The 14,780-nt window shown below is 43.8% G+C and overlaps 1 protein-coding gene across 1 annotated transcript; it reads left to right on the forward strand.

Annotated features, from left to right (window-relative positions):
• Window positions 1–1,037: 1,037 nt before the first annotated feature.
• On the forward strand, window positions 1,038–9,643 carry prdm14 (PR domain containing 14; the record flags this gene model as incomplete). Its single annotated transcript, XM_079576357.1, has 8 exons — window positions 1,038–1,641; window positions 1,720–1,773; window positions 1,883–2,043; window positions 2,135–2,405; window positions 2,490–2,692; window positions 3,110–3,211; window positions 4,009–4,228; window positions 9,543–9,643. The coding sequence occupies 8 exons, from the start codon at window positions 1,038–1,040 to the stop codon at window positions 9,641–9,643; spliced, it is 1,716 nt and encodes a 571-aa protein (XP_079432483.1).
• Window positions 9,644–14,780: the final 5,137 nt, after the last annotated feature.

Here is a 14,780-nt window from a genome sequence, read left to right on the forward strand (position 1 = left end):
CCCCTATTGTTGCGCGTCCTCCAAATCACCACAAAACAAGCCGTATAGCCTTTCTAAAGAGGTCCCTTAAAGATACGATCTGTGTGCCTGAGTGGGGGTCTTATATGGAAATGCATTAGGGAGAAAGCGCAGGAGTTAAACGTGCGGGCTGCGGGTGGGTTGGTCCGTGTGGATAAGGCAGTGTTCTAGTGGGTCATTGAGATGCATGAGGCTGGGGGGGCGCGCTGGCCAATGAGGAGCGAGGCCGGACTGTATACAGTAGAGGTGCCCTCAGATGACCACACAGAGCATCCAAGACGAGCTACGAGGTGCGCACGAGATTCCCGATGCTTGGAGCTGTGTGGATATGACACCCGGGATTTCTCTGTAATCTCGCGTTTGGTCAAAAAAAAAAAAAGGTAAGTGCTTTGAACTATCACGCTGCCCAGGAAACCAGATTTTGCTATCTTGATGAAAAGTTGGAAGCTTAAAAGTTTGAAAGTATTACTTCTTCATGTCAACCTTATCTGGTATATTTCACATTTAATGCTGCTGTAACGATCACTGAATTAGTGCCTTTTTAAATGCCAAGAGGTCATTGTAAAGTCTATAGCGCGCTTCATTAATGTTGACCTCTGCTCTGGCCCGCTGTTGACCCTGATTTGTTTCGCTATTTACCGGCTCATTGGTTTCAAAAATAATGAAATAATAATACACACTCACCAGGGCGTGTTGTGTACCCTTGTTTTAAGGCTTGATTAACTTTTTTTTGTGCGCAGTGACGTGGAAATATTGCAAAATTGGCATGCGTAAACGAATGCATCAGATTTGACCAATATTGCGTTGGAAGTATTCCCAAACGCGTAAAACGTATATGTCTTTACCAATCGGGTCAAGAGGTCAGATTGATGCGCAAAATGCCAAATTTAGAGTCATTGATTTATGTGTGGTAAAGATCCTGTTTCCTCTTTTAGTTTTCTTGCATTAAACTTTTATACCTTCCCCGTCTCCTGTTCTCCCAAGGACACGTTTCCAGCTCACCCTGACGTTTCCTCATCATGTCCGTGTCCATGATGCCCCTGAAGACCTTCCACCCAGGCGCACTCAAGGCCAGTCCTGCCCGCGGTCTTTACCCGGGCCCCATGCCCCCACATCACGCCTTCATGGACTTCTTCCCTCGCCCTCACAACCTGCTGCACCCGCTCAAGTCCCTGGGTCGCCTCGTGTCAGACGCGTCTTTACACTTTCACGCGCAAAGTGCGAATGGGAATCCGGCATTCCTGAGCCAAAGCCACGCGCCTCTCCTGCACGAGCACATGCTGAACCCGTACATGAGCCAGATGCTGCCGGGGCACGCGCTGTACCCCAAACCCGAGGAGATGGCCGCAGTCGTGACGGAGCACGCCGCCGGGCCGCTGTCCTCTCCGGACTTTCGGGGCAGTCCGTCCAGCGAGAGGTCCTCCTCCGCGATGTCTTCATCCACGGCCTCCCCGCCCAAAGACGCGCTCACGCGGCTGAGGAGCGGCGTGGAGAGGACCCCAGAGAAAAGCACGTACAACTTCAGCCAGGACGACCTGTTCATGGTGCTGTACGGATACTCCGGAGGGAAGGACCGCGGTGTGGGGCATGCAATCTCAGGAGTGCCTCTTATGGAGAACTCAGGTAAGAAAACACAACATGGCCGGCACATTATTTGTTTATTAAGGCAATAACATATTCTAAAACATTTGTAATTTTCAGTTTCTGAAAACCACGTTCTGCCTTTAGACAAAGACTCACTGGACCTCCCTGAAGGTAACAGACTCTTCCGACTTCCCACATGGCCTATTCTTTACGTTAGGCCTGTGATTTTTATTTCATTTTTATTCTAATAAAATTTTAATTCTGTGATATTTTGTTGCAGGACTCTCCCTCGTCCAAGCAGCCTGGGGGAAAGTGACGCACTGTGGAGTGTTCGCAGAAAAAAGCAGCATCCCCAAAGGCACGCGCTTTGGCCCCTTCCAAGGCAAAGTGGTCAACACCAGCGAAATTAAAACATACGACGACAACACTTTGATGTGGGAGGTAATGTGCCAAAAATCATTATTAATATTATTCTACTAACACATGATTTATTCCATCAATGATTACTAACTGGCAAACATTTATTTCTCAGGTTTTTGAGAACGGGCGCTTGAGTCACTTCGTGGACGGGCGCGGGGGCTGCGGGAACTGGATGTCTCTGGTTAAGTGCGCGCGCTTCCCGGAGGAGCAGAACCTCACGGCGGTGCAGGTGCAGAGCGAGATCTTCTACGAGGCCTGCAAGGAGGTCCGCGCGGGCCAAGAGCTGCTGGTATGGTACGGAGACTGTTACATGCAGTTTCTGGGCATCCCGCTCACGCTGAAAGACGCCAGAGACGAGAGCGCGGCGGTTTTCCCCTCTGAAGGTCAGCAAATACAACCTCAGTTAACCTCGGTGCTCGGTGTTTCTTCATTTATTTAATTCTTTTTTCTTCTTTTTTCACTTACAGATACGGGAGAGGGTTTCAAATGCGACAGATGCGGCAAAGTCTTCGCCTATAAATACTACAGGGACAAGCACCTGAAGTACACACGCTGCGTGGATCAGGGAGACCGGAAGTTCCCCTGCCACCTCTGCAACAGATCCTTCGAAAAGAGGGACCGACTACGAATACACATTCTCCACGTGCACGAAAAACACAGGCCGCACAAGGTGAGGCTCTGCGTAAAAGGCCCCGGTGTGAACGGGCAGACTTTTACGCACAGACACCGACACAAGTTGGTGGTGCTGAAAAGACAGCTCCCTCAATTCCGTACCTTCTAAATTCTGAGACATCACACACAACCAGATATCGAACTGATCGAGATATTGAACTGATCGAGATAATACTTAAAGGGACTATTCCTAATTTGGAACCTTTTTAGTCACAATGTGACGACGACCTTTTTCGTCACATATTGACTATTTGGGTACAATACACTTATATGTACATACACTTATATATGTTTTTCCCACAAATGACTACTTTTACAACATATTTTTATAGGGCAAAAATAATTTTACTCCACTTAAGAAAAGATTGTCTGGTATAGCTCCTTTAATTGAATTGTATAAATCTTTCTGTGGCAGTGCTCAGTGTGTGGAAAGAGCTTCTCCCAGTCCTCGAGTCTCAACAAACACATGCGCGTGCACTCTGGAGAACGGCCCTACAAGTGTGTCTACTGCAATAAGGTAAGAGCGATTTTTTGTTTCATTTCAATCCATTCATCTAACCTTTCGAATCGAACTTTTAACAAGTTGAACTGAAGAGCTTGGGATTTAGTGCCGTTTCCTTGATTAAACATTTATTTCGTTCGCAGCTCTGGAGGAGGCCTGTAAAGTGCGGCCCGCGGCCCGCCCCCCCCCCCCCCCCCCCCCCCCTCCTCTCTTTACACTTAACTCCTTTTGAAGCCGTGTCATCTCAGTCCCATTTAGCGCTTCCTTGTTTCACGGCGCGTTTGGCAGGAGCGCCGGTGCATTGTGCGTCCTCCCCGGGCACGCTCCGCGGACACACTTAAAGCGGCTAATTATCGCCAGATGCACACCCACGCTTTTGTCCGCCGAGATTTACAGCTTTGGAATGAGCAGAAGTGTTTTGTTCTCTTCTCCCAAAAAGGAACAACAAAACAAAAAAAAACTCCCCCTTTTTTTTTTTTTTTATAAACCCGCACTTTTGTTAAGCTCATTCTGTTTCTCCTTGACGGAATATCTGGACGCAAAAATGTCGAAGTTGTTTTTCTACGCACGAATTAATTATATTTTTGAATATAGCCTACCAAAAAGAAAAAAAAACACACACACACACACGTCGGAATTTTTCCCCAAAGAAATAATTGTCCTACAAGGGGTCTCAATTTGCAGGACGTCATTTGGGGATTTTTTGTTTGTTTTCGTTTTTACGCACACACGTCGCATAGGCCAAATACAAATGTACACTTTGACAATAGAGTAAATGTATTTTTCTGACCGTACCCTGCTTTTCCTTACAGGCCTTTACCGCCTCCAGTATCCTGCGCACACACATCCGCCAGCACTCCGGGGAGCGGCCGTTCAAGTGCAAGCACTGCGGGAAGGCCTTCGCTTCTCACGCCGCTCACGACAGCCACGTCCGCCGCACGCACGCACGAGACAAGCCCTTTCCCTGCGACATGTGCGGGGTCTCTTTCCAGGAGGAGCCGGAGCTGAAACTCCACCTGAAGAGTCACAATAGTAAGTCTGGCATTTGACAAGTGGATATAGGGTTTATTTTCAAGCAACGGCGAATGTTATACGTTATTTTAAAGGTGATAGGCCTACATTTGCACACAAAAAGACTCTTTTCTTTATTTGCTTGTTTAATTTACTTTTTTTTTTTTTGTTTTTTGTGCACAGATAGACAACTATTGGAGCAAACGGTGATTGTCCCTGCTTCATCGCCTCAAGAAAGCCCCAAAACTCAGAAGCGTGCTGGTCCCAATTATTCTTACACTGGACTCACAACGATCAACCCAGAATACAGACCATGGAACTAAACTATATAAAACACATGTACACATTTCACTATTTTAATTATTGTTTTTATTTATGCTAAAATATGTTGTAATGTGAATTCTCTTTACAAACATTATTACTTTTTATTCGTGGTTAAGTTGTCTCAAATTAGTTGTGTTCTGAGTTTATTTATTTATTTATTTATGTGTTATTTAGTTGCTCAAAGCTGCCATTTTGTGGGCCTCATGTAAATATAATAATGCTTTGGCTACATTGTTATTGTTTCAGTCTTATTTATGGGCAAAGGCTTAAAAAGCGGTGCTGTCGAAATGTTATTGTGTGAAGAAGAAAAATCATTATTTATAATGTAATATATTTTTCATGTAAAAAAAAATAACTAATTGAAGCAAAATGTCCTGTTTTTTGTTATAAGCTTTTTGTGATTTGAAATTAAAGACGAGGGCATGGATTTAACCTGCTGATTTTTATTTTATTTTCCAAATATGATATAGTGAAAAGCAGAGGGAATTCGGCATGTACTGTAGTTAACGGAATGATTTCCTACACATCAATAGACTAATAAAAGGAGTCTGGATGCTTCCACTGCTGGAAATGAACAAGCCCCTGTGGACCCAATGAATGACAATGCAGTGCTGCGGTGAGGTGGTCCGTCCCGAGCACAAAGGAGCTGACATCTGCCCTCATCCTGTCACCAACTGGAACACATGTGCTGCAGCCATCCAGATCTTTATCAAGTGCCGGGGACTTCATGTATTTCGGACAAGGCGGTAGAAAAACGCAGTGGGATTTCTATATAAAGTATGTTGAATCCTACTGACAATTATATTTGAGCTTTTTGTTCTCAAAGAAGAAAAAAATAAGGCTAAAGGAAATTTTATGTCATGGGCTATGAATATAATTTACCACTTTACTTAAGAGTTTGAAAATGTTCAGAAACAACAGCAGCAGCAGTTCAGGACATTTCAACTGAAAATGTTTTCTTTCTTCAAATACATATTACTGTAGAATAATCAACATACATCATTTACCAATACATTCACATGACATTTGTATCAGACTTGTACCAAAAAAAATGCATACATGTGGTCACAGTGTGGGTTCTGACGGACGAGTATCCAGTTTTTGTCTTCGCGTTTTGCAATGTCAACCTTTAACCTCCGGGTCGCCACACTTCACACTGGGGGGGGGGGGCATGTCGTCCGACAAACAGTGCCTTCAGTTCAAAATTATGTAGCGCAGGCTGAACAATGAGTTGTGTGAAGTTGTCACAAATCAGAGGCTGGTGCTCCCAGCTCACAGTTTGTTTTAATAAAGACAATACATGAAATATATGTTGAAGAGCATTTTAACTTACAATCTATGAACCGGATCATTCTAGCTTAATTTGTATTTTCTTTCTGTTGTGTTAATAAAACTTCAGATCTGCCCTGGGGAGACACAGTACATTGTATATGGAAGCTGAAGTTACATTTTATACATACGTTCAAATGTACTTTAAAATGATCCTGTGTTCAAATATCTGCCTGTTGTTAAGATAATTAATGGTGCTGCAGCTCCTCTGTTAAAAACACTCTCGAGTCAAGTGTAGGATTCAGACTGATCACATGCACAAACTTTCACACCTTTTCACATCAGGCCAATCGCTTCTTTTCAAATCAAACTTGCTCCCACACTGTATTGTAACTGGTGTGTGTGTGAGCGTGTGTTTGCAAATGAAGGCTTAGGAATGAGTGAAGTGCGGAATCATTGTTATGCTGTTGGGGGAAATGTATATGTTGTATTTAATAATGATGTGAACTGTTGTTTGTTGAGGTCATCCTGCCCAGGGACTACAGGAGGAGAGTGCTGCAACCTGGTATAAAGCATCTCTCCTTTCTGAGGTTAATATTGTATATTGTATATTGTATACTGTCCCTGTTCAAATCAATCAATAAACAAAATAAACAAACTAAAACTATTATCATACACCTTCCTTCGTCACGACCAACTTTAGTCTATGACACTTCCCCGCTGAGCCGCACAGACGCGGGAACTGTCCGGTCAGTGTGTCCACCTTGTTTGTTTTCTATAACGCATGGACAGCAGCCTGGCAGGTCAGGGGTCGCTCCTTCACCCAATGTTTAACTGCCTCCCCGTCACTTCAAATGGCCCTCATATGGAAGCCTGAACAGGTGTAGATCACCCTATATTGCCCCGGGACCCACCCACCTACAGTATACGGCCGGCCCGAGCCCAGTAACGAGGCCGGCTTTGTAAAAGAGCAGTAACTCCCTTCTGTGGTTTTCCAGTAGCGAAGGGGTGGACCGAGAACAAAACAATACAGATAGACAGAAGGTGAAGACAGAGAATGAGCTGCCACTTTTGACTTACTCAGATTGTTAGCCAGTCGTGCTAAAAGACGGGTTTTTTATTAGCGCCTCTCTGATTGGTTGATTTAGGGGAGAATTTTTGTATCCAGGTCGTTTATACACATTGATTTCACACTTAACCTCCTGGCAACTTGTCTCCAAAGGGCTATCTGTGGCTGCGTATCCATTTGATATTAATAAAAGCATTGCATTAGTGGGGCACTTTAGTACAGCTGTGGTTTGGGCCAATGTTATCCCCTGCACGGCCATACAGTATGACTTCAAGTTGAATGATATCAATGCGGTGTAATAAATCCACTCAACTTAACTTTATAATTAAGTATGGATTGGAACTGTGGAGTTACTTGTTTGGAGTTGGAGCATTTCACCTGTTGTTTCGAGAAGCTTCCTCGCCATGTCCAGCAAACAAGTCTTGAGTCAGTATCCATGACCGTATCATACACAGAATGATCGCAGTCACTGGAATGGAAATACAGGGTAGAATGCAGGAATGGTGATCTGCTAAAAACACATGCTATATCAGCGTATTGATGCACTATGCTAAAATTCGTCCCCCGTGTCCAAAAGTCCAAATAAGTCTCTTCTTTGTGCACTATAGAAAGCTGTTTGCAAATGTGTGTGTTTAGCCCATTTTGTTCTCGTGTTTGAGCACAGGATAAAGCCATGTCTCCTTCCTCCGCGGCTCATCTGCTAAGCCAGTGGAGCTGAGTGGTCCGGCGCTCTGATGTATTAGTGAGTATTGATCTCCTAATAGCTGTCAATAGCGCGTGTGCCTTGTGTGTGCGCCGGGGCCGGGGCTGCTGCTGCTGAGGGGAGGCCTGTGTCCACATAAAGCAACCACAGCGGCTCTCAGCCCATCTGTGCCCTGTCTGCACCCACGCAGACCGGCATGACTTCATAGGCACCGCCGACTAAAGAGGAAGAAGTGGAGTTAACTTTTCTATGCAAAAAAAAAATCAGTATGTTGAGGTATTTTTTCAATCTCTAGAGCTGTAAGTACAAGCAAAAAAATAATAATTGTAGTCTGTGTAAGTTATTGTACTTATGAAGTATAATATCTGCTGAATACTTTTTACTTCACTGTTCACTACAAAAAAAGGATATATTAGGTTAAATGTCCCTAATTGAGCACAATATTTTAAATTTGCGTTGTGTTTTGACTATTTGAATTATTTTCACTTGTTTTGAGATGTCTCTGACTCCATTCAATACATTTTGTCTTTATTTCAGGTTGCTTTGTCTGCCAAGGGGGAAAGAAAATTGCACTTGTCCCATTGGTAGTTTTACTTTCTCATTTCAAGTGAGATTTCCTCAAACAAGCAAAGCATTCTTGGCCCGAACAAGATTAAAGTCGACATGAGTGAAGATCAATATTTTCAAATCAAGTCATTTAAATCCATGCTTGACATTCTGTTTTTGTAGTATACATTTTAAAGGCTGTATCAGTACTTTCTACTCCACTACATGCTTAACAATATCAAAAGTAAAAGTATTTTTGAATTGTGGTCCGAACACTTATTTTCGTAGTGACCTCTTGTGCAGTAGGTGTATCTAAAAGTACCTCTGAGTTCAAAAACATAGAGTCTGAAAACGCCAGTGGCACATTCAGTCTCTTCTGTATTAACAAGAGCACAGCGGACGTTTAACTCTTTCAAAAGTTTCCGAAATCTGTGCTGAACATTGGTATAGCTTGGTAGCTGCAAAGACTGCATCAGCCTTTCCTGACTGGGATTGTGCCGGCCCCAAATAAAAAAAAAATACTTGAATGACTTCTGCATGACTTCTGCCTTTGCTGAGGTGTACATTTGTGTCTGAATAGATCCGGTGAGCTGTGTTCCTCTGTGACGATCTACTTGCGCACTGTCATTCATTCAGGTTTTCTTCAGATCAAACGTGCTCTAAATCTCCTCCATATTGCTCATTGTGGATGTGGGTGTCCTGTCCTCTAGGTGGGACTGCGGTGCGTGGAGTGGGCAGATGGCCTGATCCTCTTCAGTGGGGGCTGGTGTGGAGCTCCAATGCGGTCCCAGGAGACGCCACATATTTGGGCTGCACCCTCCTCCCCATATCCTGTACTTAGCCTTACTGTATCCTTACTGTACTTCCAATACAGCACTGTGCCCTTTCACCACACGGTAAAAAGAGCCTAGGTTTGGATTACATACATTACATCAACTTTGAAGTTAAAAAGTTTGCGGCGTCACATTCGGGCGACGCTATTACCCACTCCGTCAGAAACACGTGATTGAAATGAGCGGGCCTTGTTGGTTATCATCTACTCTGATTGTGATTCATGAAGTGAGAAAGTGGGGTTCCTCTGGGCATGCGCCACACTTTACAATGACTCATGGGGTGCTATTTGTGTGTCCTTATGCGCACGACTATAGTGAGGAACCCAACTGTTATTCCTTTGGGTGATGGAGCTAACAGTAGAGCGGGAGAGGTTACAGAACTGCCCTCCCTCATACACAGACTTTAACATAACATTTAAACATGGCCAGAACATGGACTAAAGCAGCACTCAGACTTGGATCAAATAAGATTTAAGGAAGACTAGTGGCATCTTATTAGAGCTGCGAAAAAAGAATCCACTAAATACTGAATTCTGTAGCCGGTGATAAATCATTTCCGTGTAAACCTCTCGTGACGGTTGCCTCGTGCAGTGAGCTGCCCCATGCAGAGCCGGGGCCCATTCTGCGGCGATGTCCCTCTCAGCGGGGCGGGCATGTCAGGAGACCCTGGGACGTCCCGAGTGAAACCTTAGCACAGTGGACCTCATGCCGCTCCAGCTCTATAGGAACAGAAAAGACACGAGGAGGCATGTGGAGACGCGCCATGTGAATGTGTGGGGAGTGACTGTGTAGATACCTGCAAACCCCAATGCAATTTCAATGGACCAATGGACTTTTGAATTCACATTAAAGATAGAAGAATAGTGCTTATCTCAGTCAGAGGAAAGAGATGCACTTTTTTTTTGCATCTATAGTAAATATATTCAGACTAAAAGAAAACGACTAAGATACAAATAGTTATTTCTATGCATATGAGTAAGATGCATTGTGCGCCTTGAGGAGCCGCAGTGCTGTCCTCAGGGGGGATTTGCAACATATGGACAGAGCAGGGCCACATGCAGCCCCATGCACAGATGAGGTGACTCTGCTCTGCCTCTGTTGGTTCAGCTAATCCTGACTAAGCTCTCCACTTATGCGCACACTCAGATCCAGCTCTCATGTTGCACACATCCACTGTGAGATAGGATCTTTTTGTGTCCTAGGAATGGGAGGAAAACGTATAATTGTAAAAAGGTGATTTTTAAACGGTGTCTCGTAGAGGTCGTCCCCATTTGGAGAGGAATCATGCCAGTTCGGACATTGGCCGGAGTCTGAAGGTTTCACGGCGTCTCTCTCAAACTCTCTGCACTCAGAACAGATCCATGTTCGTACATCAGGTCTTGGGCTGTGGCTTTACCTGGCTTCTTCATGTTACTGAGTTTGAGATGAACTCTTTCTGAAACTTTGAGCTAGTCCAGGGCACCTCTCCTCTAGCTCCACCAGTGCACCATGGTGGGACCTCGAATCGGCCGCCAGCTTTGAGAGTTCTTTTAATAAATTGGTATTGTATTCTACCCGTGACACCCATACCATTCAACATTGGTTTGTGAAAGAGCTCTTGGATGCTCCACAGCACTACTGGAAAAAATATTCAGTGGACTGTTGGACCCTATCCCCACTGTGAAGTATGCTGCAGGGAGAATCATGGTGTGGGGCAGTTTTGTTGCCTCAGGGCCTGGACAAATTACTATCATCAATAGAAAAATTTATTCACAAGTTTATCATGAAATTTTGCAGAAAAACCTGAGCCATTCACAACATGCATGGAATAAGTAAGTGAACCCTTGTATTAAATAGCTGGCTGATCCTGCTTTTGCAGCAATAACTGCTTTTCTGCAGTTGCAGATTAGACGCTCACAATGATCAGGATGAATCTTGGACCATTCCTCTTTACAAAACTGCTGCAGTTCAGTGAGATTCAGCCGGTGTACTTACTTATTACACACTCTCCTGTTATGGCCAATAAAAATATGATCAAATATAAATGTTTGGGTGGTATCAGTTCAGGCAGACACTGTTTAATAATCCCTGTAATTTTGATGAAGCTCAGACCACATTTGGTGACCAATTTAGGCAGAAATGTGAGAAATTCCAAACGGTGTAATTACTTTTTCTCGCCACTGTATCACTTTCCCCCTTCATTTTGATCAGCATACATTTGCACTGCATGTTCAGGGTAAGACACTAAAAACATGCCCTATCTATTTATCCTGCTTATCTATGTGTTGTCCACAAGACAATTGACCATGACCCGGGCCACTCATAATGGCCTCAGGGGTCAAAGGGGAGCATGTCCTGAGCCCTGGGGTGCTCCTATTCAATCAAAACAACTGTTTAAGGACTTGATGAGATTAGATACATATCTCTATTTGAACTGATAAAAACAACCAAGTCAAGAGTCCTGAGTGGACCGTTTTATAAACAGAGAGAGTGGAAATGACACCAATGAAGCATAGCATTATGATCGCCGAGGTGAAGTGACAACGATCAGAACCTGTTCTTCAGGGCATCTGTTCTATGGGGAATACAGCATTTGATAGCTGCAAAACATTAAGACAGCAGCTACTGGGGTGTTGTCTTTATGGAGTGGTCATGAGAAGGAATAAAGTACTTGGGTAGGTCAGAGTACCCTGTGGAGTAGTACGGATGATTCTGCATTGCAAAGAACATAAATCCATTTAGTTTCCTCTTATCTAGAAGTGCAGTAAGCCTTTGGGGAGCTACTTGGAGAGGGACTGGTAACTCCTGAGTGTTGAAGATCTTGGGTGTAATGCCTGTGACCATCCCCTCTTTCCCTGAGTCATGAGAGCTTTCCGACTGTGGAGCTGAAAGTCAAACGCCCCCGGTCACCTTCCTCTCGTCCCGCTGAAACATTCATGAAGCCTTATGACCCTCTTCCTCACCTAATGTTCCCTAACAGGCCTTTACGACTTGAGCCCTAGCCTAGCGCCACCTCAGTGCTCCCTTTCCCGACATCTAACTCCTTAACGTCCCGCGACCGTGTGCGCTTTTAGCCCTTTCAGCGATACTCCTTCCTTCCCCTCGTTTGGTAAGTGACTTGACCAGACTAAAGACGGCTTCAGCTGCACTTAGCTTGATTACCCGGTCATCCCTATGGTCATCAGCGCTGCAGGTAGTGGTCAGTGGATCTCTTCTCTCAGTGACTTTGCAAGATTGAGCTGGCTATAGGGGAATGCCTCCGCCTCACGTGTGGTCACTGACTGGGCTTTGTAATCGGAGCCCTGACCGAGCATTGATCTGTTAAGATTGTCACTTAGAAGAAGAGCCACCATTAGGGATGAAAGTTTGACAGTGGATATCAACATCAGGGGCTGTTGTGACAGGTTTGGAAATGATGAGGGGTGAGATGTTCCACCTCCAAACAACAAGAGCCTATCATTATACACCGTTTGGTACCACGATACTTCTCTACTATTACTAAGGTATAATTGTGCTGTGACGATCATTCTGCAGCTCTTTGTTGCATTTGAGATGTCCAAGGCAAACCACTACCCTCATCTTAAGTATGGGCAAAATCATATTTACTAACAGTGAATGTTCAACTAAATTCTGGTGATGAGTGGTGTTCTTTTTCCACAGTGGCAAAGATTTTTATTATCATTCACTGCATAATATTCCAAACATAAAAAAGGACATAACTAATTGCTGTTCAAGAAATTGATAAAACTACAAAGGTATTGTAAAGGTCTTGACATGAACAAACTTCAGATTGCTGTTATCCCAAGTGTCTTTTTGTCTCCTTGTATTGAGCGGGATGACCTTATCTCGTCATTGTCCCCTCCGTGTGTGTCCTGCACTGTGGTCCCACTGGGACCCGAGCCTATAAGCAGTATATGTTTAACTGCTATCCTGGCCTCCCCACCGTGTTTACCTCTCAGCCGTGGAAAAAACCATATGCTAAATGGGCTAGCGTTACAGCTCTAGTTACCGGCCGCACCGTGAGGCCCCCACACGCACCGGGCTCAGGGGCCTTTAATGTGAGGTCCTGTATTGATCTGTTTGTGTCTTCCTTAACAATTTCAAACACATGAGATTCATCGGAGCCGCGCACAATCTTCTGATGGCTATTGATTCATCTGCTAACACACGGCTATTAATTAGGAGTGCTTTTTGAAGTCCGCTTATGGCCAAAAGAATCAGATACTGTATGTTACGTACAGTAATGATTCCTCTCTCGTATATCTATACTGTGTGTAAGTTATGCTACACATTTTCATAGGTTGTCGTTGTGTATCGACTTGCTTTACATCAAATACCTACAGATGCGGTAAGATGCACTCCACACTTCTCATAACATCAATTTTTTTAAGCAAACTCATCTAAAAGTGCACAGCTCTGCAACTCTATTTTAATTCTTTCAATGGAGATGTGCTGACTCGTGCGGTTTCTTATGGATTTTGTAAATTCAATATTTCTGAAGATTCGTCTGCATTCACAACATGGGCAATTTTTGGACATTTCTCACTATTTAAACAGCATCACTATTATTAATTTTTAATTAATTAATGATTTTAAGTAAACCGGCTTGGAATGGAAAGCCAGGCTATAGTAAAAAGATGCTATTGCTGTGGACCATTCGACATGAATTTATTGGAATGCTGCAGGAATCGCATAAATCTCAGTGATTCTGACAACACAAGCGCTTTAGTCCAGAGTAGGAAAAGATTAGGCCCGTACACAAGGCTCTACTCCACCAGGTAATGGCAGCTTATTCCATACCTTACTTTAACAGTAATAAAACATGTAGCTTCTTCATGACATCATTGTACAGGGGTCTCACACTTCAGAAGCTCAGGCTGCAGATCAATGTGTCTGAAGCATGAGGGCTGCCTTTACAATAATGGGCTACATCAACTTAAGAGCTACTTCCCAGAAGACCTTGCTGCCCACACTCTCACACACAGCTACAGCAGAGCAGCAGAAGACCGAGGTCAATAACGGGTCCTTGTTGACTCTTTGTTATATTATCAGAGGTGTGTACAGTAGCCAAAATAAATACTGATTTCATTGAAGAAGTAGAGGTTATACGTGTAATTAGTGATGCAAAAACCTACTCAAGTAATAGTAAAAAAATAATAATAATAATAATTAAAACAAATTATGTGCGGAAAACAGTCCTCCCCGTGACTTCAGCACGTGTTTTGGCTGCATAATACATCCCCAAATTATTATTATTATACGTATTAGTTGACTCAATATCTTCTTCTGTTCCATCTGACTGAATATACACGTTTTTGCCAAGATAGGCTTTAAAATTGTTGGTAACTTACACACGTCCAAAAGTTCTGTTTTGGCCATGACTTTCCCAAATTTCTTCCATTTTAACATTGTTTTGGTCATTTGCATTACACAGTTTGATGAAATAACAAATTGCATATGTTTTGGAGAGATGTATTTAAATAAAACAGAACTCCAAGTAAGATTTTTATGAGGGAACAGCATTATTATGTGATCAAAAGCTCAATAACGTCAATTGAGAAGAATATGGTTGATTTCACCACATGAAAACAGAGCAAATGGTGGGCATTTCAGTGACTAAATCCATCAATGGTATCTCCTCATCGCGCTCAATAGCAGGGCAGCACATGGCACCTCCATCTATCATAATGTCTGTCAGGGATTAGGTGGAGACATGGCCTCCTATTGGAGCCTACATTAGCTTCAATGATGAGGCTGTTGTTCTGTGAAGGCCCAGGTGGAGCAGCGGGGCGTCCCGGGGGAGAAAGGTTTATATGCGACACTAGTTCATGCTGTGTGTCCTGGATCAGC

This window comes from Gobius niger (genome assembly GCF_951799975.1).
Source record: "Gobius niger genome assembly, chromosome: 18".
Classification (NCBI taxonomy): domain Eukaryota; kingdom Metazoa; phylum Chordata; class Actinopteri; order Gobiiformes; family Gobiidae; genus Gobius; species Gobius niger.